General features: G+C 46.4%; 2 protein-coding genes across 7 annotated transcripts in view; one reads left to right on the top strand and one right to left on the bottom strand.

Annotated features, from left to right (window-relative positions):
* Positions 1–529: 529 nt before the first annotated feature.
* Positions 530–23,323, top strand: part of brf1a (BRF1 general transcription factor IIIB subunit a) — a 63,943-nt gene continuing 41,149 nt past the window's right edge. Inside the window, exons 1-7 of one of the 6 annotated variants that reach the window (XM_069535511.1) lie at positions 530–799; positions 1,980–2,188; positions 3,224–3,304; positions 7,660–7,833; positions 10,131–10,162; positions 13,638–13,710; positions 22,131–22,280. In XM_069535511.1, coding sequence (XP_069391612.1) covers positions 2,005–2,188; positions 3,224–3,304; positions 7,660–7,833; positions 10,131–10,162; positions 13,638–13,710; positions 22,131–22,280 — 694 coding nt within the window. In that variant the 5' untranslated portion in view covers positions 530–799; positions 1,980–2,004. Of the gene's footprint in view, positions 800–1,979; positions 2,189–3,223; positions 3,305–7,659; positions 7,834–10,130; positions 10,163–13,637; positions 13,711–19,772; positions 20,867–20,996; positions 21,640–22,130; positions 22,281–23,323 lie in introns of those variants that run through there. The other 5 variants (XM_069535510.1, XR_011244696.1, XM_069535513.1 and 2 more) reach the window with 5 other exon arrangements.
* On the bottom strand, positions 14,583–18,927 carry LOC109640659 (BTB/POZ domain-containing protein 6-B-like). Its single transcript, XM_020104786.2, has 4 exons — positions 17,975–18,927; positions 17,136–17,226; positions 16,777–16,895; positions 14,583–16,223 (listed from the first exon to the last, which is right to left on the bottom strand). The coding sequence occupies exons 1-4, from the start codon at positions 18,373–18,375 to the stop codon at positions 15,191–15,193; spliced, it is 1,644 nt and encodes a 547-aa protein (XP_019960345.2). The 5' UTR covers positions 18,376–18,927; the 3' UTR covers positions 14,583–15,190.

The following is a 23,323-nucleotide window of genomic DNA, read 5'->3' as shown; positions in this document are numbered from 1 at the left end:
TTAAGAGTATTTATATTTATCAAGCTTTTACTCTTTACATAAATAAATACATAGCTTCAACAAATGAGCGGAACATAAACACACTGAGTGAAAGAAACATCAGATTTTATTATGATCGATCATCACACTGTATTTGTTAAGCACCTTCCACACAGGTTAGTTCAAAGTGTCACTGTTTCTAATTCAACTCACTTCACTTCAGTTTATTATATAAAAGTTATTACAACAAATATGTGAAACACAAATTAAACTTCATTTAAATTAAATTAATTTCAATTAAATGTTTAAACCAGGTCCGTTAGACTCCAGCGTCACTGTGAGACGTACCATTACATGAGAGCAGTGGGGGGGGGGGGGGGGGGGGTTCTTTAGAGATTTTAACGATTTGTAATTAAACCTAAAGTTTTTTATTTTCGACTCAAACACTGGTCATGAAACTTGAACGCAGTCTACGTCACTGACCTCAGGAAGTTTTTATTTAAATCAGATGTGTGTGTGTCAGCAGACCCCGCCCCCCCCCCCCCCCTCCTCTGAGCTGCAGTGGTACGGTCCGTGTCCCCGGCAGCAGAGCACATGTGTGTGTTGATCTGAGGTTTGTGTTATTTTACATGTGGATCACACACACACAGAGACACACACACACACACAGACACACACAGACAGACACACACCGGGGGACACGTTAAACACGTTAAACCCTGTTGAACCTCATTGAACCTCGTTGAACCTCAGAGCTCTGCAGGACACGTCGAGTCTCTGCAGCTGAAGTGTCAACGTGTCTCCTGCTGTCTCACTGAAGGTACGTGCACCGTGTGTGTGAGTGTGTGTCCGTGTGTGTGTGAGTGTGTGTGAGGGTGTTTGTCTCAGGTTGTTTTAATTCAAACACTCGTCACCACAGCTTTTGTTTCCGGGTTAGAGTCTCAGTTTGTGTGTTAGCTGCTCCGTTAGCTTCCATCAGCTGTTAGCGGCTAACTGCTCCTTCAAACTCAAACAACTACACGTTGGTAAAATGATGCAGAAGAGGAATCACAAAGTTCACGTCTCGGAGACTTCCGGTCCCTGACCGACTCCATGTTAGCGCACGGGACGAGACACGATGAGTTTAACAACTGCTGCTGCTGCTGCTCATCACTGCCACGTAGCTAACACCGGTGGAGGTCTGCTCAATCACTGCAGGCGATGAGAGTCATCAGTGATGAAACTCATCGATGATGTGATGATCATCATCATCATCATCATCATCTTCTTCTTCATCATGTTACTGATGAAACTCATCGATGATGTGATGAAGATGATGATGATGATCATCCTCATCATCATCATGTGATCGATGAGAGTCATCAGTGATGAAACTCATCGATCACATGATGATGAAACTCATCAGTAACATGATGATGAAACTCATCGATAAGATGATGAAGATGATGATGGTGATGATGATGCTCATCCTTGTGTTACTGATGAAACTCATCGATGACAAGATGATGATGAAACTCATCAGTAACATGTTGATGAAACTCATCGATAAGATGATGAAGATGATGATGATGATGAAACTCAGCGTTGACATGATGATGAAGTTGCATCATGTCATTGATGAGTTTAATCATCATCTTCATCATCTTATCGATGAGTTACATCAATGACATGATGATGAAACTAATTGATTACAAGAAGTCTCTGACATGTCAGGTCCAATGCTCTCATAGAGTCAACCTTATAATGACATATAGATATATATATATATATATAAATATATATATATATATATATTTATATATATATATATATAAATATATATATATATATTTATATATATCTATATGTCTCAAAATGGCTGCAGACAAATGTTTGTCGATTGTTGCATCATCAGTTGACTTTAAAGATCAGTCGAGATCAATGAACGGTTCGAGAGTCGACAGAAAAACATCTAATCTCTAAAACCTCTGATTTAATTTCAAACCGTCTTTTCCCATCAGGCTTTGCGGCCTCCCGAGCGACGCCATGAGCCCCCGGGTGTGTAAGAGCTGCGGGAGCTCGGACATCGATGTGGACCAGGCGCGTGGCGACGTCGTCTGCATGGGCTGCGGCTCCGTGCTGGAGGACAACATCATCGTGTCCGAGGTGCAGTTTGTGGAGTCGGGAGGAGGAGCGTCGCTGGCCGTCGGACAGTTCGTCTCCTCAGATTGTGAGAACCACAAAACACATGCAGCTCTAAAATGATCGGTTTGATTTTAACCGGAATCTTAATTTCTGGAGCAGGTTTCAAAATCCAGAAGGGAAAATATATAATATATAATATATATATAAATAATATAAAATCATCTGAATGAAGACAAACCAGGGACAGGTTTGGATCTGTTGAGGTAGGAGGTTTCAGGGCCAGTGAGGGTTTGACCTCCTGCACCTCCTGCTCGGGTGAGGGGGGGGGGTCTGTGTTGGGTGGAGTCTTTAAAGGGATAGTTCACTGAAAAATGAAAAGTCACTCATTATCTACGAGGGTGGGTGGAGAGTTTGAGTCCACAGAACACTTCTGGAGTCTCAGGGGTCGAACTCTGTCAGAGCAGAATCTAATAACGTTGGACGTTCGGGAACAGCGAGGCTCTTGGGTAATAGTTTTCCTCTGACGGTGTGTCGGGCCACAGCTGCTTATCTCTGTGTGTAACCTTCAGATTATCTTTGACCTTTAGCCGCAACAACTTTTTACTCAGAGACGACTTCTGTCGGACCTTATCTTCCGTGGTGCAGTTCCTCTGACTGTCCATGAGAGGGAGCTGTTGGATTACGCTGCAGACACACATTTGTTTTTCTTTATTAAAAATAAATTCTGATATATAAAGATTTACATTTCCTTTCCTCCACATTTATCTTTCTTCTGTTAGATTTAATTTGCTGTTAACGATACTAATGATAAAACAATTAACATCCAACACAACACAAGGAAAAATAAAAAAACGCACTTTACTTCATTATAATAGTAAAACAATGTCTTTCTGCTTTCAAAATAAATTCTCTAAATGAAATCATCATTGTAAATAAAACATTATTTGCAGCTCTAACTTAATTTCGATGTTTAAAGCTGTTTTTTCTGGACAATGTCAGGAAATGTCTCCCGACATCTTCTGGAGTTTGTGTTTCTCTTGTGCAGGAGCAGCAGCAGATGTTCTGGGTTTAGACTCCACAACATTCTTAACATGAACTTCTGTCCTCTGCCTTTTTTCAGCTGGACCTGCAAATCCGAGTTTTGGAGATTCTCACATCGCAGGAATTGGGAGAGCGTCTCGAGCGCAGACTCTGCAGAAAGGTGAGTGACCAGCAGATGGCGCCACACTCCTGTTGTTGAGAGGTCTCCATGTTTGACGCTACAGTCTATGGTTTGACGGAGGTTTGAGAATCACCGTCCATCCCTGCATCCGCCTCTTATCATTTTAACTCTGCAGCAGAAAACCTTGTTTTATTTTTTTTCTTCCTCTGCACTGGTGAAAGTTTCAGTGGCTTCGTGTTGTCAGTCTGTCGATTCTTCTGAAATCAACATCTCAGACTTGGTGCATCGTGTGTTTGGCTTCTTGTCCCTGACGTCTCACTTCTGCCTTCAGGACACTTCTTCACATTTTGACCAGTTGACGATGAACTGATTCGATTTCAGAGGTCAGGGGTGAAAGGTCACATGACCTCAGCATGTAGACTGAACTCTGGGTAGCGGAGACGTAGAACCACAGGGTCCGTAATTCTAGTTCCATGAAACCTTCACTGATGGTTTTTTGTTTTTTTAACATCCCAGATATCTTGTTCTTATCCGTCAGTGTTTCCCGCTCAGTTCACGTGCGTCCATACATCTGCTTTAATCCTCACCTCTTTTATTTTGAGCAAACGTTCTCGTCTGTGCAGCCGCGTGTTTGTTTTCTCTATCGTCTGATGCAGCAGCTCAGTAATTAGAGGGTTTTCTTTTCATTTTCAGGGATTTACCTTCGATCTTTTTTTATCCTGTTTGTTCAGAGTTTCTCTCGTATCAGCGTCTAAAGTCACGGCTGCTTGTTTTTCCGTGTCTGTGTTGATAAACCGTCACGTGATTGGAGGCGGACACACAAAGAGCAGAAGCACATCGCTGCGTAAACAAACCAAAGCCATGGCAACCGAGGAAGAAAACAAACGGCAACACCCACGAAAACCACGTTTGAGACTTGATACGTGTTGATTAATTAACCAATTAAAACATCTAACGACAGACGTTGTCATACATGTTGATTGATTTTTCGACATCGTAACATACGTGTTCCGTATTAAACGTTTAAAGATCTGATGTGGTTCAGTGACACGTTCCAAACCACAGAAGAACTTGCTGCCAAACATAACTCATAACATAATGAAGACGCAGCTGCAGACACCCCCCCCCGGCCCTCTTCATTCACTGTTTCTCTCAGGCTCTCCTCCGGGGCCCCTGGAGGGAGACCCCTGAGGGGCCCTCTGGGTGTCCCCGGTCGTGACGCCGCTCTGTTTCATCTCAACTGTTCTGTCCATAAAAACACATCAGCAACTTGTAGCCGGAGACAAACGGCTCGACTGAGGCCCGACGGGCCGAGAGCCAGAGAGCTGCTGCGACGACGACAACCGTCTGCTTCGCTGCAGAGTCGCTGAACTGTCAGGCTGCAGCAGACACTGAGTAATGAGGTGTGTGTGTCGGTGTGTGTGTGTTATTTCCTTTAATTCAGTGCAGACTTGTGTTTGTGTGTTTTTGGCTGTTGTGGAATTCACATCCTCTCTGTGTGTGTGTGTGTGTGTGTGTGTGTGTGTGTGTGTGTGTGTGTGTGTGTGTGTGTGTGTGTGTGTGTGTGTGTGTGTGTGTGTGTGTGTGTGTGTGTGTGTGTGTGTGTGTGTGTGTGTGTGTGTGTGATGTCTATAGGGAGATTTATGACCGTCTGTGAGTCTGCAGGCATCTCTTCTTCTTCTCCTTCTTGTTCTTTTTCTTCTTCTTCTTCGTTCTGTCCTCCAGAAACTTTCCCCAGCGGCCGTCTGCGCCCTCCTCCGTCTCACCGCTGTCTGATTCATGTCTGGATGCGCAGACCCCGCCCCCTCCTGTGTTTGTGTGTTGTAATGCATCACCGGTCCCTCGTGTGTCGGCCCACAACTCGCCGCAGTGCCGGCGCGGTGGCTGGAATTCAAATGTGACTTTAAAAGCTGCTGAAGGTGGATTTGTGTGGAAACAAACTGAATCACAAAGTGGAGCTTGAGTTCAAAACTAACTTATTCATTTAAATGTAGAAGTGCGTGAATATATTGATGCTGTGATTCTGGTTTAATATTATAAACACTTAAATGTGTCTGATGTGAAAACCACATTTAAATGAACGTCACCTCCGGAGGCTCTCACTCGTTCCTCTGGAGAAACTGTGGAGAATCTCTGGAGTCCAGTGCAGGTGCTTGTTTTCTTCACGTTCCTGTAACTCGTTAAAGACGCTTTGCAGATGAAATGACGTGATTTCCATCTTCAGATCGGGTGGCGTGGCCGTAAATGACTTAATTCTTGCGTTTCCACTTGAATCAATATGATCATTATTGACTTTCACCTTTAAGTTAATGTGTGAAGCTTCGACTTCACTGTCCCAGTTTTTATCCATGTAAATGTTTTGAGTTCTATTTATTTACAGGCACCTTTGAAAGAATCCGTCGTGTTCCGAGGTTTGAGCTGAAGAGTCATTTAAAGGGCAGGAAGTTTTTACTTCTATACTTTTTTATTTTTTAAAAACCTGAGACAGTTCTAATTACCGCTGCAGCTCTGAGTCTGTGCCCTACTTATCATCTCTGTCGCACTCGCTCAGACTCTCCGCTCCTGTTTTTTAAATTTCTATTCTATCGACAGAGTTTGAGTTTCCATCGGTCTCCTGCTGATTGTTTGACTTTTATTTCTGAGTTCATGCACCAACGTGCTGCTCGTCCTCTGTTGTTTGGGCGAAGCTGCTACAAGCCCGGTTTTCATTTGAAGAGACGAAGAGTAAAGTGATTCCTCATATTTTTCCCAGCAGGAAGCTGCGATTTCACTGCTGAAGAAGCCGCTGACATGAAGCAGCAGTGATGATAGAGATGCAGAAAAGAAAACAGAGGAGCAGACGTGGTTCAGAATGAAGGGGTGTGTGTGTGTGTGTGTCTGTCTCTCTCTGTGTGTGTAAGTTTGTAAAACTGAGCAGAATGCTCGATGATGCTCGATGAGCTCAGAGTCGTTCACATTCCCAGACATCACACTCAGTTCAGTGGGTCACACACACATCTGGGTGTGTGGGGGTGTGTGTGTGTGTGGGGAGATGTCATGAACTCTGGGTAAACACAACACACACCCTGCAGCTCTGTGGCAGTTAATTATAAACTCTTTTGTCTTGAGTCTCCACCTGCTGCTACATCTGAACTGCCCGTGTGTGTCTGTGCGTGTGTTACTGCGCACATATGCTTTTGTGCCATTGCGTGTAACGACACAGTTATGCAGTTGCACACGTGTGTAATGGAGCTATCCTTGTGCATGTCTCCAGGCGTGTCTGTCCTGACACGCTCGCAGACCTTTGTTTGCACACGGTAATGTTGGGTAATTACACACCTGTGTGCTTTGTGGTTTGTTTACCTCGGGATCAGTCGACGTGTCTCTGTGGTCAGATGAACTGATCCTCACGCCTCAGATTCCTGTTGTTTCTTGTCGTGGCTGCGACTTGTCGGATCACATGTGACCACGACCGGTCGGTCCTCACTTATTGTTAGTACGTGACGCGCAAAATCTGTGAACGCACAAGACGAGAGGTGCAGAAATCTGAATCTTAACAACCAGCAACATCTGGTCGGTGTAGTAGAGGAATCAAAAATAGTTATTAAGTGAAGTCACATCATATAAAGTATAAATGTTGAGTCAAAGTATTTGAAGTTTGAAAGATCTCCAGGTGTGTTCGGTTTTCTCTGAACTTCACAGATGTTCTTATAAACGTGTCTGATAATGAACCTGTCATGAAAACACCCTGAGCTGAACCACGGACTTCAGACGGTGAAACAAATCCCTCATTCTCCCAAAGTGCTGCTGTGGAAACATCTGTTCCGAGCGTCAATAGATCATCACAAATAAACTCCAGACCTTCAAGTGTTCTAACTGAAATAATGAAAAGATCCACTGGAGCAGAGACGATGCTCTTTTTTAAAATGTTTAAATATCTTTTCTGCGTTCAAGTGATTCAACACATGTTTCGAAATATTTCTGAATATCAGCATCAGTTATTGAAAAACCCACATGTGTTGTAAACAGTTTGATTCTTACTGCATGAAATGGATCTGATGTGAACGTCAGTATTTCAGTTGGGACGAGACACGACATCAAAAGCTTCTTGTTTCTTATTTCACGAAACTGAAGAACTAAAATAAAACTTCACTGTCATCTGGAAAAAGAAGCTGAATCAAACCCAGAACTTCCTCAAACCTGGAAAACGAACAAAACACATGAAAGCTAAAAAACATCATTTTCAAATTAATAATGCTAAAGTATGTTGTGCTGTTTTTCAGTGGAGCTGTTTTTCTGTGATAAATGTGATTCTCTAATCGTTTTTATTCTCTGGTGATGAAAAGCAGATGTGGTTTAACTGGTCTGTGTCTCTGAACTGAAACGTCTCCGTGTGCTTGTGTCTGTTTCTTCAGCCAAACTGCACATCAACACTCTGGGCCGCCAGCTGAAGATGAACCAGCACTGTCTGGACACGGCCTTCAATTTCTACCGGATGGCGCTCAACAAACACCTGACCAACGGCCGCAAGTCAGCCCACGTCATCGCCGCCTGTCTCTACCTGGTCTGCCGCACGGAGGGGACGCCTCGTATCCTTCCTGTTCATGAAACCAGGAAATGTTACAGTCGTAGAAAACGACGGATATAAGAGATTCTCTTTGTTTCTTCTTTTTTTTTTTTAAATGAATAAGTTGATAATCTAACGTGGAGGAGGTGGGGTTTATCGCCTGTACTGCAGCCAGCCACTAGAGGACGATTGAGACGCTTTGGCGTCACTTTCGGGGACACGTCATGTCGTCCATCTTCGTTTGAAGTCTGTGATGAGTCTGATCCAAAACAACGTCCATGATTGAACACGGCGTTTCCTGCCCGCGGAGGAAACTCTTCCTGCAGCCGAGCAGAAGCTCAGTGTTCGTTACGAGTGAAGTTTGCAAACCTGCGTCTTAAACTGTCGGAGGTCGTCTCGTCAAAATCTGACTCATGTCTTCACGCGTCGTAAAACGGAGCCGGTTGAAGTCGGGAGTGACGCGCCCTCGTCGGGATAATGGGCCTTTAAGGTTGATCCTGTTTTCACAGGCAGGGCGGTTGTGTTGTGTTGTCGTCGTGCTCGGTGTGCGGTTGGTTTACCTCTGACTCACTTCGCCTCCGAGGGTTGACGGTTATGTAACAGCGGCACAGGACGGACGGGATAGGTTTGCCTAATGAAAGAGGGACGAGGAGGGTGTAATGCTTCCTGCTGCATTGTTTACAGGGCTCTGTGTGTGTGTTTGTGTGTGTGTGTGTGTGTGTGTGTGTGTGTCAGTACAGGCCTGTCTGTTTGTTCACGTTCGGCGCAGTGAGTCCTGGGTAAAAATAGCTCTGCTCACTTCCTCTTCCACAGCTGGGGGAGTCCGTAATGTTCTCACAGAGGAGAATCAGGACAAGGACGAAGGTGAGCAGAGAGAAAAGGAAATGTTCATCTAATCTGGACTTTGATTTAAAGGGCCAGACACACGATCTGGATCATACATCCTTTTCCAGAGAACTGAATCCATCTCTTTCTCTCTGACCTTGACCCCCCCCCCCCCCCCCCTCCTCCTTCCCTTCTCTCTGCTTCCTGTCTCTGTTTGTCCAAATCAGAACAAAACGCTTCAGTTAGAGTCGATCTTCTGGGTAACGACACGTCTTTGTCGCCCTCGTAGGAGAAAGACTGGAGGCTCTTCCTCAGGGTGGAAAAGATCAAATATCCGACTAATCTGGGATCTTATTTTGAAATGTTAAAAACCTTCCCCTTAATCTGACGCTCGCATGTTGTCCATTTAGTCACATGACTTAAATAAGATTCGTTCACGCCTCTTCTCAATGATCTCCGAACAAAGAGCCGTGATTCGACTCCCTGATCTGTGCAGGTGTGTTTCCACGGTTTCATTTTTATTTGTTGCCTGATACGTTTCAGAAGCTCTCTGCCTTCACCTGTTGAGTCCAGTGGATTTCCTTCTGTGTTTCTTTGGCATCTAAATTCAGAACCGTGGATCTGGCTCCACGTTTTCTACCAGATGTTAGACACTGGCTGCAGGAGCATCAGTCAGTTAGTCATGTGAAGGTCATTAAGGTCTGACTCGCAGTCGATGTTCTGGTTCATCTCAAAACTGAGAAAACCACTGAAGCGTGTTGTTGCACCTGGATTTGTGCAACTGGAAGATGAATGAATGACAAATGGCAAAGAAAAGGTTGGAAGCACATCAGTGGAAACGATCCCTGCATGTGGATTCATCTTCAAACCATGAGAAACATCCTCAGACTGAAACCTGTGACTCCATCTCTTCTGGTGTTCAAGTGAGTCGTCTTGTGTTGCACCAACAACACGTGGTCGTTGTTTCGCTCCTCCCAGATGTGTCTGAGGACCTGCTGTCGTCTGTTTTCCTGATTTTGAGGCGGTCGTCTCTAATCTCCAGACGGCGTGCGCCGGGATTATCTTTTCCATTTTCATCTGCGCTGCTGCTAATTCCATTGTGAGGCCTTTCCAGAGGAGCCCCGCTAATCCGCCCGGACAGCCAGCCTGCAGGCCGGTGCACCTGTCGCCACGGAGACCCCGTCACCAGGGAAACCGGCGTGTCCAGGCGGAGCCGGCTGGGTGGGAAGTCCGGAGGCTGATGAGGCAGAATGTTTAGAAGAGTCGTGTGGTCAGAGGTGACGGTTCAGTGTTTGCTGTCCTGAGTTACCGTCACAGCTGCCGGAGCACGCCACGAGTCACGAGTTTTATTTCACCAGAAGTTCATTTTTACTGCGCTGGTCGTTGGAGTGAAGTGTGACGAGGCTGAAACGTGTCCTCAAACCTCCGAATCAGGACAAATGATCCTTTAACTGTGATTCTTTCATTTCAGTTTCCTTAACCTGTCGTTCTCAGACATGCTGCTGGATCTCAGTGACCTCCTGCAGGTACGTGTCATCGTCGGTTCATTAAACCGCAGCTGATTGTCCGACTCGTTCACAACACAGCACCTCCCCGCTAAAGTTTCACAGTTACACACATTAACAACTGAGACGTGTCATTTTGTCCCAGATTCATCTGTTAACTGTTCAAATTAAGCAAATGTGGCGCAAACTTGTCTGGAAGCATCTTAATCAACCTCTGAATCTTCTGCGTCAGACGAACTGGTGTCAATTCTCAATTCTCTTAATTCATTATTGCAACTAAAGCGTCTAAACTTCGAAACTAGCAACAAACTCCTTCAGATTTATTTTTATTCCTCACTTTGATGTGTGTTGATGCTCACTGTGCTGTAACAGCCACTTAAAGACCCGCTCCCACCTCTCACCACCACTCCCATAATGCATCTCTGCCTAAACCACTTGCCCCTGCAGTCCTCTGGCTTTCAGACCCATGTAATTAAACCTGAGTCGTGTGTGTGTGTCTGTGTGTGTCTGTGTGTGTGTGCGTGCACATATGTATAAATTTAGAAACCCCTCCACTTGTCTGCATGTTTAATTCACGGTGAGTCAGGGGTGTGGTGGGACATTTCTCGGAGTCACAGCTGGTCAGGGGCTTTTATTTTTATGCACCCAGCTGTCGTGGAGGAGCCGGCAGCCCCTCCCCCCACCATCCACACCCCGGCATGTGGAGGCTGGGTGAGGATTTAAAGTGGATTTGGGGTGTGTGTGTGGGGGGGGTGGCGGATTGGCCGGGTTATTAATGCCTCACATTCACGCTGCTGCGGTTGTGGCTCGGTGATATTCCACCAATCACTTTTTTTTTATGGCTCCACACCCAGAGCGTCCTCTCTCGTTCGGATGAATGAGGATCTTGGTCCGTCACACTGTGTTTTCATTAAGCTGCTGAAGTGGAGCGAGGGCGACACTGATCAGAGCTGCATCAATGCTGATTTAAATATCAGCTGATTTCCATGTGAACCACGTCTGATGTGACGGACGTTCAGCACATTTATTTCATCACTAAAGCTCATTTTCCTCTGATCAGAAAGAGTTTTGTCTCCAGTGTGAATGGAGATAATCAGAATTCTCTCCCAGGTCAAATTACTTCTACAGGTTTTTATTGTTCCGGCTCCGATCGGCAGAGGCGGAAATGAGCCACTCGGGTGAACATGCTAATTCGGTGCGTTAGTTAAACATGAAGCACTCTGGGAAAAATAGAAACGCAGGAGTCAATCATCTGTCTTTAACGGGTTCATCCATGTTGAACTGTTAAGTCTGTATTTAGGACCAGTTTGTTTTGAGTCTGAATAAATATTTAAACTGAAGATTTGAGTTCAGGACTGAAACTAAAGTTAATTGAACTATTGGGGAAAACGGTTCGCCCGCTGTGCTCTGATCTATCCATCACATGACCAGAGATTCCACTGCTCAGTCCAACGCACCAAACTGGTGGCTATTACCCATGATCCTCTGCTTCCTGAACCAGAACGAATAACAAATTCACCAAACTCTGGTGAGAATTCTTCACAGTTTAAAAGTTTCCTGCTGAATATTGGAGATAAACTCTGGTTTTTAATAACTTCTAAGTCTCTTGAACTGAAACATGCAGAGTGGAAACGAAAGAGGAAACGTTCTCCCTGTTACGAGTCCGTCAACGTGATCGTGAAGCTCAAAGAAGAATTCAAAGAATTCTCTTCACCATTAGTCTTTGATTGTGTGTGAACCTGTTGACATCAGACGTGTGGTTGTAGCTTCAGTAGAAAGTTCATTTGATCTGAGCAGCCCTCGGTCTTATTATCGTCTCATCAGGAACTCTGTAGATTCAAAGCTTTCCTCGTCCACCTGTTGAGACTCGACCGTGAAGGATCAGGTATCGACTCAGATTTCCAGTTGACCCTCGACCTGGAAAGTTTCACTCAGCGCTGCGGAGGAGAAGGAAATATCTTCTCTCCCTTTCATCTCAGCGGCGGTTCAAATAGATGGGCTTGATTTTAATTTGAAGACGTGAGCTCAGTGTTTCACTCACTCAGATTCAAAACCTGCTGAAACCTGCTTTAAATAGTTTGTTTGCATCATATTAGAAATGATCTCCCTCGTTTCATTTCTACTTGAGCAGCCGTTAAACTTTGAAACATGACGGTGGCTCCACTTCCTCCTCCTCCACTCTTCCTGAATCCTCGTCCCAGAATAGCAGAGGAGCATCTGTGTCCCTGTTGGACTCCAGAGGGGGCTGAGAGCGAGAGTCCGTCTGTCTGCTCTGAAACCCCCCCCCCCTCACCCGCAGCCCCCTGGAGGTCTGGAGCATCGGTCTGAAGGAATGACTGAGATCTGACCTGAGTTCACGACCCGATCCTGCAGCTTTCGCTGCCGTCTGCTTCAGATTTCAGCCCGGAGCCCACAGAAGCTTCCTCCCGGGCCGTGTTGCTGTTAATTTGTGGAGATGATATATGTGCGGCCCTGTGGCTTTGTTATTCAGCGGAGTTCGTCATCAGGTCCTTTCACAGTGGGCGGGGGTGGACCAGGGGATGACAGCATTTACTGCCGAGCCTTCTGGAGGTGCTGTGTGTAGAAGACAATGAAACATCTGTGATGGGAGTTTCCAGAGTGATAACCCCGCTGACACGTTGGTGCTCATCCTCCGTCTACCCACAATGACCCGCTGGCTCCGTGTTCCAGCTCAGCCGGGTTCAACCGCTCATCAGATTCTTTTCCAGGAAATCAGTGAACTAGTTTGAGTGATTTTGTCAAAGTTATCTGGACCACGAGGACAAAATCCTAAATATTTGGCTGGATAATAAAAAAAACCCAAGTTATGCAGCTGAGAAAATCTTTTTTTCTTCCTGCTCTGTAACGTTGTTTTAGTTGAAACCTTTTCTAACAGACGTTCTCGTTCACGTCACCTCAGTCGAACTCTGCATCTTCGACAGTTCGTCCAAAACGCTGCTGCAAAGACTTTTACTAGAACCCAAAATATTTGTACCCAAAACATTGATTCTGTCCTCGCTCCACTGTTTCATGTTTCATCCACATTAAACTACAGAGAGTTTCTTGTTACCAGCAAAACACACAAACTCCTCAGATCGTCACATCTTGTCCTCAGTGGATCTTAGATTCTGGCAGTGAAAGAAACGTGGACTGAGTCGTGTCCGACGCGACGGGGAAGACGCAGGAGAAGAGTTCGCAGTGCAGGCGACAGATATTTTTATTAGAGGGTTTTAACCTCTCTCTGTTATAACCTCCGCCAAGGACGCCATGCTGCCGTCTCGTTTGTGTTTTTACAGGCTTACGCACAAATCACTCGACCAGTTCCCCTCAAAGTTTGTGGAGGGATGAGACGTAACCTACGGATGAATCCGTGAACTTTACATGCAGATCCCAGAAATGATTTTAGATATTCAATCTGATAATTCTCATATCATTGAATTTGGTTTCATAGCGGCAGTTTCATTCTAGTGTCTTTAATGGTGTTATTTCTCCACAGGTGAACGTCTACGTGTTGGGAAAAACCTTCCTCGTCCTGGCCAGAGAGCTGTGCATCAACGCCCCGGCTATAGGTACCGACCTCTACTCGAATAATTATCTGTTGATGATGAATCAGCAACTTTTGTTTGTTATTTGTTGATGTCAATATGTGTAACTACAGGTTAATCTAATTATCGATTATATGACAATTATTTCTGTGTCTATATGTCACCGACAAAGTGAGTCTCCCAATGTCCCAGACTCAAAGAGAAATATTCAAACGTCTCTTTTTCTTTGAGCAACAGTCCCAAACCCAAATATATTAAATTTACAACAAACTAAATCAGAATAAAGCAGAACTTTGCTAAACTAGAACCAGCTCGAACAATTGATCAGTTATTTAAATGGCTTCTGAACGAATCTGAGCTTCTCAGCAGAGGCTTGGTAAACTCAGACTAAGATATTTGTCACGATCCACTTTGTCACAGCGGCTTTAAGAGTCAGATCTTAGTATCACAGTCACATGTCACCAAACTTAGAAATGATTCCAGTGAGAAATGAACACTGGTATTGGATCAGGTTGAGTTCAGGTCCTGGGAAAGAAAGAAAATATTTTTTTTACATCATAATCCTGTGAAATTGTTAGATTTGTAGTTTTTGAACTGTGTTCCAGAGAAAAGATAATTGTTTAAAATTAGAAAACTCACATACCGATTCCTCTTTCTCTTGAATTGTATAAGACTTCACCCCAGAAGAACTAAATCAAGCCCCTGATCATTTCCATGGAACCCAGTGTTTGTCCTATTTTTATTCTTCAAGTATGGGAAGACAAGTTCATGTTTTCATAAACCCACAGTGTAGTTCCCTCTGACGTAACCAGAGGGCGCTGCTGCCCCTCTAATCCCCCCCCACCCACCCACCCACCCACCCAGGCACCATAACAAGATGACGCCTGTGGCTTCAATCACATTATAATACCTTTATGTTTCATCATCAGGTGTATAGGCATTCTTGTACAGAACACATCTGGTCTCAAACAGCATCAAGCCGTTGTCATATTTTTTTACAAAAGACACAACGTTTCCGAGGCCGTTTCTCTGAAGTGCAAAACAACTCCACAAGATTTCTACCTTTTTTTTTTTCTTCCTCTCTCTGCGTTTAGAATCATAACACGACATAAAGTCCGCTCCTGGTCGTGATGTTGCCGCCTGGACCGTAGCAACAACATCGTAGAAGGACTCGCGATTTACACACTGTGAAGCAGTCACTCGTTGTTCCGCTTGCTGAGCTCAGCTTGATTACATAACCACAAATCACTGTGTTAATGTTTTTTCTCTGCAGCAGCCGCAGCCCTTTTACACACACGCACCCGAGCAAATAACGTTAACCAAGTATTTAAATAAAAAAAAATAACATTAAATTAAATAAGATGAAACGACAGCTCCTTCGCTCCTTTTTAAAACAGTCTCTTGGAGAAGTAACCAGGCCGAAGTGTGACATTACTCAAGTGTCTTTACTGCTACATTACTTTAAAGGCTGGGAGGCGAGTTCCCATCAGCAGTCCAGAGCAGCTTATGCGTAGAACACCAGCTCGGGGATCTGTCCTCCCTGTACTCCAGTCCCGTTGGTGCTGTCGGAGGAACACTGGAACTGAAAGGTCACCTTCCCGCACTGCACCTCCGTCATGCCCTCCTGGCCGAAGTAGCTCAGTTCGTTCCCGTCCAGCACGGCGCTCACTGTGTAGAACGCGTCCTGCTCCACCTGAACAGGATGTTCGAACCACACAGGGAACGTACTGCTCGACCCGTCCGACACGTACTTGGTCAGGTTCTGGGCCAGGACCACCCCCTGTCTCTTGAGTTCAATTTTGACAGTGTACTCTGCTTTGCCGCCGCTCGACCCATACAGTCCCAAACCAGCGATAAAAATCCGCTTGTCCACAGCAAACTGAATGCTGTCGCACCGGCCGCGGTAGCGCCACTGATTGCTCCGGTAGGCCGAGGACTGGAAGCGATGGCACCTCTGAGGCGCCAGACCCGCCCTCGCAGTCAGAGGAAAGTCCAGCTGAGGCTTTTTAGCTGCAGTGTACCACAGGAACACATTGTGCATCTCCTCCAGTGTCAGGATGTCAGATTGCGCCGCCCCGTTAGCGAACTCCTCCAGGCTCATCGTGGGGATGCGCACCAGAAACAGCGCCTTGCCGAGGACCTCTCTTCTGTTGTGAGTGGTCGGCCCCAAACCTTGTCTCTTGCACTCCGCTGTGGCCCAGTTCATAACGGCCTCAAACACCACCACCTCCTTGGTGTTCAGGGTCTCCCTCCGCAGTATGATCTCCAGCGTCTGCAGGTCGATCTCGCAGAAGCCCTCGGAGCACAGAGCGAGCTCGGCCTGAGCGTCGATCACCTCCCAGCATCGCTGCGTCAGCTCGGGCTCCTCGAACAGGCGGCTCTGGGACAGCAGCACGCAGGCATTCTTGGCCTCCAGGCTCGTCTCCAGAAAGGTGACGCAGGCCTTGGCCAGTGCAGGGACAATGTACTTCTTGGCAGCGTACAGGGTGGCCAGCACCGTGTCTGCCTCCAGGTCAATCTCATCACTGTACATGTACCTGGAAGAAGAAAAACACCTTTAAATATGCAGAAATCTGAAGGAGCAGTCTTTCATAATATTCTCCTTAATGCGACATGATGCACAGTGTTCCTCCTTCTTCCCAATCTCATTTCCACTGGACTCCACAAGTGCACACACAAAAAAAAGAACCTAAATGGAAATAATGATCTCCTCTTTCTTCTTCCAACCCCTTTTTTTCAAAAGACATAACAGGCAACAGACCCCGGTGCTGGCTTGGCCAATGCTACGAAATGAGAAACAAAGGCAGGTTATTTATAACCACTAGTCTCCATATATTCCCCCCATAAGAAAAATATCAGGCTGTGGATGAGGAGAAGGGGAAAAAAATTTTTTCAAGTTGAACAAAGAGTGCTGAGAAAACCAGCAATTACAGAGCACCATGCTGCTGCCGCTGCTCTCTGGCGCTCGCAGCACTCTGGCGCTCGCCTCTGCCTCGCTTTGGATGAGTAATAATATGCTTTGAAGTGACACTGACTGCGCTTGTCATCTCTCCTCCTGCTTGGCTGTGTGAGGGATGGTGAGTGGCTTACTTCAGCAGAATTAGAAAAGAAGCAGGTTCCACATCTGGGATATGGATCTCAGGGTCCTCCTCCGCCAGATCGCCGTAAAACATGGCACAGAAGACGGAGCTTCCCACGGCCAGCACATACTGAGAGGGAGGGAGGGAGGGAGGGAGGGAGGAGCGGACAGATGCGTCAGACACATGCAACCAGAATTGCGGAGTTCAGTAAAGGAGCAGGCTGTGAGTGGTGCAGGAGTGTAAACAACTTCACTACTAATGCGAAGGACGTTTGATTTCCACAGACAGACTGTGAACACCGCTCGGCTTTACATTTTCTTTCAAGGGCAAATCAAAAACAGTTTTTCTCGGGAGGTTAGACGTCTTTACCTTGTGAGCTGGAACCCTCTGCGACTCCCCCAGGGGGCCGACGATGAAGTGGACATCAGCCATCAGCTCATTGTTAAACATCAAGGCATTCCTGAGAGCAGAGAAGGGTTCATGAATAAGCCTCCAGTATTGTATAACACCAAGTCCCTCCACAGTCTCTCTGCCTGGAGACACTGGTTATTTTCATAGGTTTGTGGAGGATTACAGCTACGATAGCTGGGCTGAGGCTGAATCTGAGAAAACCTCTTTGTTATTGGAGCCTTTGAGTTCCCGGAGCAAACAGTTGACTGTCATAAAAGACAAAGGAAAAGCAGATTTTGATCATCTTATCGTTTTTAAGAGCTTCTTAATGTTGCAGCTCAGAAAGACGTGTGATATTCTACAAACCAAGACAATCCTTTATTACCAAGGAGGAAAAGAGGGAAGTGAAAAAATCTGTAGAAGTAAATATATAAATGTAAGGGAACAGACAATATTTAGATTGGAGAGGATGAGTCCTGCTCTTTACAAAAGCTTCTTAACTACATGCAACCTCTGTGCTGTTCTGCAAACTTTAAAAACTGAAGCTTAGGAACTCGATGCTGCAGGAACAGACTTTTCCTTCCAGAATAAAACCCCGAGTGTGTTGACGGAGGAGAGGGCCGTGACCTCCCTGCACTTTACGGTGCTTTTTAATCTGCACCTCCGGCTGCTGCCGTGTTACTCCTGCAGTGACCTGTCATTACCTGAGAACGACCTTTCATTTGCTTTGTGGTGGGCTCCTCTCTGGAGGAGGAGGAGGTGTGGGGGGTGTTTGTGTTTGCAGTGTGGTGCAGGAGGCTGGAGTGTGGCGGGGGTACCTCTCTCTCAGTGTGGGGTGGCTGCTCTGCCAGCTGGGGGGCTCCAGGTTGTTGTTGTTGATGTTCTGCTGGGTGGTCGGGGTGGTGGCCGCGCTGCCGCCGCCGCTGCCGCCGGCCTGGCTCACCTGCGCCGCCTTGCTCTTGTCGGTGTCCGCCACCGTGGTGCCGTTGGCCAGGTTGGTGTTGCCGGACGCGGGGTAGAGCTCCGCGGCCATCTTCCTCTGCCTCTTGTCCTTCTTGCTGCCCAGGGACAGGCTCAGGATCTCATAGTACAGCGGCAGCCTGCCCGGGAGCCCGCCGACCTGCTTGGACTTTTTCAGCGTTTCGGGGAGTAGCAGCAGATACGTCCAACACCTCATGATCCGGCCATGATGGAGCAGCCTGCAGTCCGCCGTGGGCATCGGCACCAGCCCGCCGAGCCTCCCCCGCGCGTCCGCGTCCGACGAACCGAGCCGCCGCCGCCGGGGTGCGGACGAGCTCGCTGTGCGGGAGGAGAGAGGGGGGGAGCTCAGCCTCTTCTGCCCGGAAAACCCGCCTTCAAAACGGCGTCGACTGCGAAGTTTTCCCACGATAACATCCACGAAAAAAATAAAACAACCGTCCAGGCCCGGTGGTGTCCGCTTTCCCTCCCCGCGGTTACAACTTCGACCGCGGACACTCTTCGCTCGGTTCCCCGGCGGTCACCGCATCTCCTCCGCTCGGACTCACCGGAGCGTCGCTTGTTTTCCCTTTTCGCTGAGCGGATAATCCGAGTCCTCCCCGCCCGCCTCCGAGCCCCTCGATCCCCGCACACTGATTCACACGAAGCCCGCGGAGGAGGAGGAGGTGTCCCGGAGCAGAGGAAGAGGTGTCCCGGAGCGGAGGATCGGTCCCGGAGCGTCTCTCCCTCGGACCGGATCCGTCATGTGTCCGGACTTTCGGCGGATTTCGGTTTTTTTAATTCGCCGTGATCTCGTCGGACGCCCGGAGCTCACCGAGGACCAATCAGATCCACGCACGGCCCCGACGTCATCAGGACCGCAGCACCTCCCTCCGCAGCTCCGCAGAGTGCGTCACCGCCCTGACGCTCCTCCTCCTCCTCCGCCGCCTCCGCCTCCTCCGCCCCGTTCACTAGATCCTGTGGAGAAATAAAGATGAAGTTAGAAAAGAAAAGAGAAGATGGAGGGAACAGACCAGATCTGAGCTTCTTATCTAATGAGGACATTTTTAACATTCAGTGTTTTGAGTATGTGTAAAACAAATCCCCTCCTTTGACACAGTAACAACAACAATACTTTTTATTTAGAAACGCTGTTCACAACGCTCAAGGTCACCTTACAAGACATGCACTTAACGATACTGCAGTTTAAATACAAAAGTAAGTAACGTAATGCAGTATTGTTAACACTACTTGAGTACATTAACTTAGTTGCATTCCACATCACGTCACTGTCAAATGAAACCCAGATGGAGTCTTGTAGCCTAATTTAATATCTTAAACGCAGTATTATTAAGTGTACTACTTTACAATTACTTAGTTACATTTCAATTACTTACAATTACTTACAAATTAAAATACAGTTGAATCAAAGCTTTTTACCTTTTCTCAAAATTAAACTGCTCAGAAATAAATACACTAGAGTACATTTACCTTGTTATATTACACGTTACATTACTGTCAATTCAAAGACACTTCGTTTAGCTAGTTACCTTCCACATTACACAATTATGTACACTATAATGTACATATATAAACACACTTATGCATAAAATGCTTTGTAGAAACTTTGACTCAGAGGGGGGGGCTTAGTTTGAAGTTTTTAAAGTAGTTTAGAAGAACAGATCGTCACTGTTTGCTGCGTCAGGAGCGTTAATACTGAAAGACGTCTCACCAGACTCAGAAAGAGCTTCAGGCTCATGGAGATTTCCACTGTGACCTGAGAGATCTGCTGGGACGCTGAACTTGACAGCACGTCCGATAAGTTCTGCGGAGCTGGACCATGAAGTGCTTCGTAGACCAGGGGGAGAATTTTAAACTGTGTTCTGGAAACAGCCGGCAGCCAGCGGAGGAGCCGGAGAACCAGAGTCACACTGTCTGATGTTTTTGTGCCGGTTTGATCTGGTGCGGTTGAGTTTTGGATGAGATGTAATCAAGGGATTGTTTTATTTGGACGACCCGTTGACAGAGACTTGCAGTCGTCCAGTCTGCACATGACAAATACACGCATGAGCGTCTCTGAGTCAAGAAAACCTCTGATTCTCAAAATATCATGAAAGGACAACACGTGTTTGACAGCGAGATATTTACTGATCTGTATTTTAAGACACATTTCCACAAGTATACAGCAAATCACCTGTAAATAAAGATGGACGACACTTCTCCCCTGATACAAACGCTGACATCTGCACAGGAAAAATCAATACGTCAATACGTTTTTGTGGGAAACCTGAAAACATCTGTTGTGTTTGGCCGGTAGCAGCCGTTTGTTGATTCATCTTAGTCGCTCCTGTGCATAACTAACAACGTGACGACAGATCCAAGAATCGGAAAATGCACCAGTGGAGTTTTTTTATGTTCGAAAATCCATCAGGATTTGATGAGAACCGTGTTCTCCAGAGACATTTTTACGTTCCACGATAATACAGAGAGAGAAAAACTCAGAAACCCGGCGACCGATTCCTTCACCAGCGGTAACAGAAAATAGACCAGAATGCATTGTGGCCCACAGACAGTTCTGGGTTTTGAGGGAACAGCTTCCTCGCAGCTCTAATGCTACACATGCAGCTCCGCTCTCACGTTTGATTGATAGGAGCTCGTTCACGGCCCGTCTCCCGGGGTGGTCCAAGTAATTTTTGGGAACGGGAGCAGGCAGGAGTCGAGGCAGGCTGAGGTACGGCGGGTGCATGAAAGAGGTAACCTGCAGCTCTCCATCACAGAGCGACTCCCGGGCTGTTTGAGCATCGCAGATTGATTTTATTCAACTGAAGCAGGATTTAAGGTGGATTTATTTCCCTTAAACAGCCTCTTATTTCTTTTCTATAGAGATCCTGGCGCTCACTGACACTCCAGTAAAACTCTGAGCAGCGATGGCCAGCTCTGCAGACGTATCATTACATGGCTCGGAGGGGGGAAGGGATCGGCCTGGATCTTATTACCAGCTGGCTCTACCAGCTTTCCACTGGACTGCTCTTTACTAACTTCTAGGATATTTGACTCCACCGTCACCGCCGAGCACAAAACTCTCTAAACCTTTTGTCTCCCAGTTGTAGTGGAACAAAGATTCCAGTTAATTTAATGTTTAATTAGATTCCTGCACATGTTGAAATCATTTATAGGATTAAAGAACAGAGACTGGACACCTGCCACACTGGTTCATGACAAAAACAGGTGGTTCTGTTGTTTTTCTCCTCATCTGCATCTTAAGCGTTTTCCATAAAGTTTACGATTCGAGTTTCTCGGAGACATTCGAGGAGCAAAAAAAAAAAAGCTTGAGACGGGAGCGTGTGATTGGACGGTCGCCCGCTCGTATCCTCTTGCCAGCTGAGAAAATCTGGACAGAGACAGTGAATGAGAAACAGGCTGTTCGCTCTGCGGTGCACTTTGTGGAGCTAAATGCTAATCCTCTGGTTCTCTGGTGGAGCTGAGCAGCAGGAGCCTGGTTTTACAGGGGAACTCACTGGTGCTGGTAAATTAACACCTGTGTGTATTTTTCTTTAATCTGAATCAGAAAGAAACGAATCACCGGACTTTGCTTCGGGTTTGTTTACTCCTGAAAACTGAGGTGAACCAGGGCTCGTGAATTAAAGTCACGTGGACTCGTAAGCAGTGAATTGGTCAAAGGTTTGGCCTCAGCAGTGTCGTCCTGTGGCAGCAGAACAGATTTTAGTCGCTGACATTAACATGATGTCTCCACTCAAAGTCCTGTCAGATGTTTGCTCTGGTACCTTTCACCTACTGACACTAATTCTTGCACATAGACTGTAAATCAAGACGACGCTTCTCCACTTCCTTCAGAGGTGAAGCCGAAAGGCCTCATATGGAATCTGCCATGTCGAGTTCTTTCCTGGTCCACGGCCAAACCTTCCAAATTTGATTGAGATGCTGATTTCTGAAGACACAGCTAAACATTTAAAGTTTGACATCTTAAATCTTCCTTCTGTTTCCTGTCTCCATCAGACCCGTGCCTCTACATCCCACGTTTTGCCCAGCTGCTGGAGTTTGGCGAAAAGAACCACGACGTCGCCATGACGGCGTTGAGACTAGTGCAGAGGATGAAGAGGGACTGGATGCACACGGGACGAAGGCCGTCAGGACTCTGCGGAGCAGGTAACCACGAGACAAAGGAGGACAACTATACACACTGTCTGTAGAGTGAAGGGTATTTGATTGATGTGGTGGTGTTAGCTGCAGCCTGGAGGCTCGGAGCTGTAGGTCCCTCATCAGAAGATTCCTGGTTCCAGTCGTCAAACTGACCTTGTGTGTCGGAGCGAGAGAGAGGCCTGATGGTCCAAAGCCTCTGATGGAGGTTTTATCAGCCGAGTAGAAGGAGTCGAGAGAGTCCAGCCTCCAAATTCAGGTTTAGATGATGGTGATATTTTAATTTTGTTCATACTGAGCTCAGAGTTCTTCTCTCTGCCGGTGTCGACCTGAAAACACTCGAGGTCGACGCATTACTAGCGCCGACGTCCTGAAACCGAAGCGCCGGCTTCCTCTGCTCGCCGCATGTTTACACTCACGGTTTCAATTTTCCATTTTCTCTGTTCCTCTGCTGCATTGCCTGAATAATTAATTTCTTATCATAAATCATTGAGGAGGATACACTCAGCTGGAAGAAGGAGAAGTTTGTTCCCAAAACCGATATAAATATCGCTGGTGAAGCGCGAGAAACATGCGTCTGCAAAAAGTTCTCTCCGGCGGAACCAGAATCACTGATCGCTGATTTACTTTGTGACTTCAAGGACAAACAGGTCGTGAATGTGAGGCGACAAAGTCGACTCTACATTCGGAACACGAGAACCAGCAGTGTTGGAGTTACGTGGTTTCATCCTAATGGTGCTGAAATGTTTGAGGAAGTCCTCAGCGGAGCTAAAAGCCGCCACTTCGGCCCTGAAGGCTGTTAGATGTGTGCATGTAGAAGTAGGAGCATCTATCTTTAAACAGGCTCTTGAGTGAAGCAACACTAATGACGGTTATATAACTGTTCTTCTTCAAGGCTCGCACTGTAATTCATTGCATAATATTAACAATGTTGTTGGTCCTTTTTTAAAACTGTGTGCGTGTGTGCGTGTCGTTACACCTTCATGTGGGTATTAATATATAATTAAATATACATTCATCCCAGAAATATCTGTGTATCTCTTGTATCTGGA

This window comes from Paralichthys olivaceus, chromosome 12 (assembly GCF_024713975.1).
Source record: "Paralichthys olivaceus isolate ysfri-2021 chromosome 12, ASM2471397v2, whole genome shotgun sequence".
In the NCBI taxonomy this organism is placed as follows: domain Eukaryota; kingdom Metazoa; phylum Chordata; class Actinopteri; order Pleuronectiformes; family Paralichthyidae; genus Paralichthys; species Paralichthys olivaceus.
This window is presented reverse-complemented; position numbering and strand designations above follow the sequence as displayed.

Bases quoted from the DNA above. Each gene is read 5' to 3' on its own strand.
- LOC109640659 (XM_020104786.2), bottom strand. From the start codon at position 18,375: ATGCCCACGGCGGACTGCAGGCTGCTCCATCATGGCCGGATCATGAGG. The intron at 17,227-17,974 runs GTACCCCCGCCA...CTCTGCTCTCAG, and splicing joins CACCCCACACTGAGAGAGAG to GAATGCCTTGATGTTTAACA. The intron at 16,896-17,135 runs GTAAAGACGTCT...CCTCCCTCTCAG, and splicing joins AGAGGGTTCCAGCTCACAAG to TATGTGCTGGCCGTGGGAAG.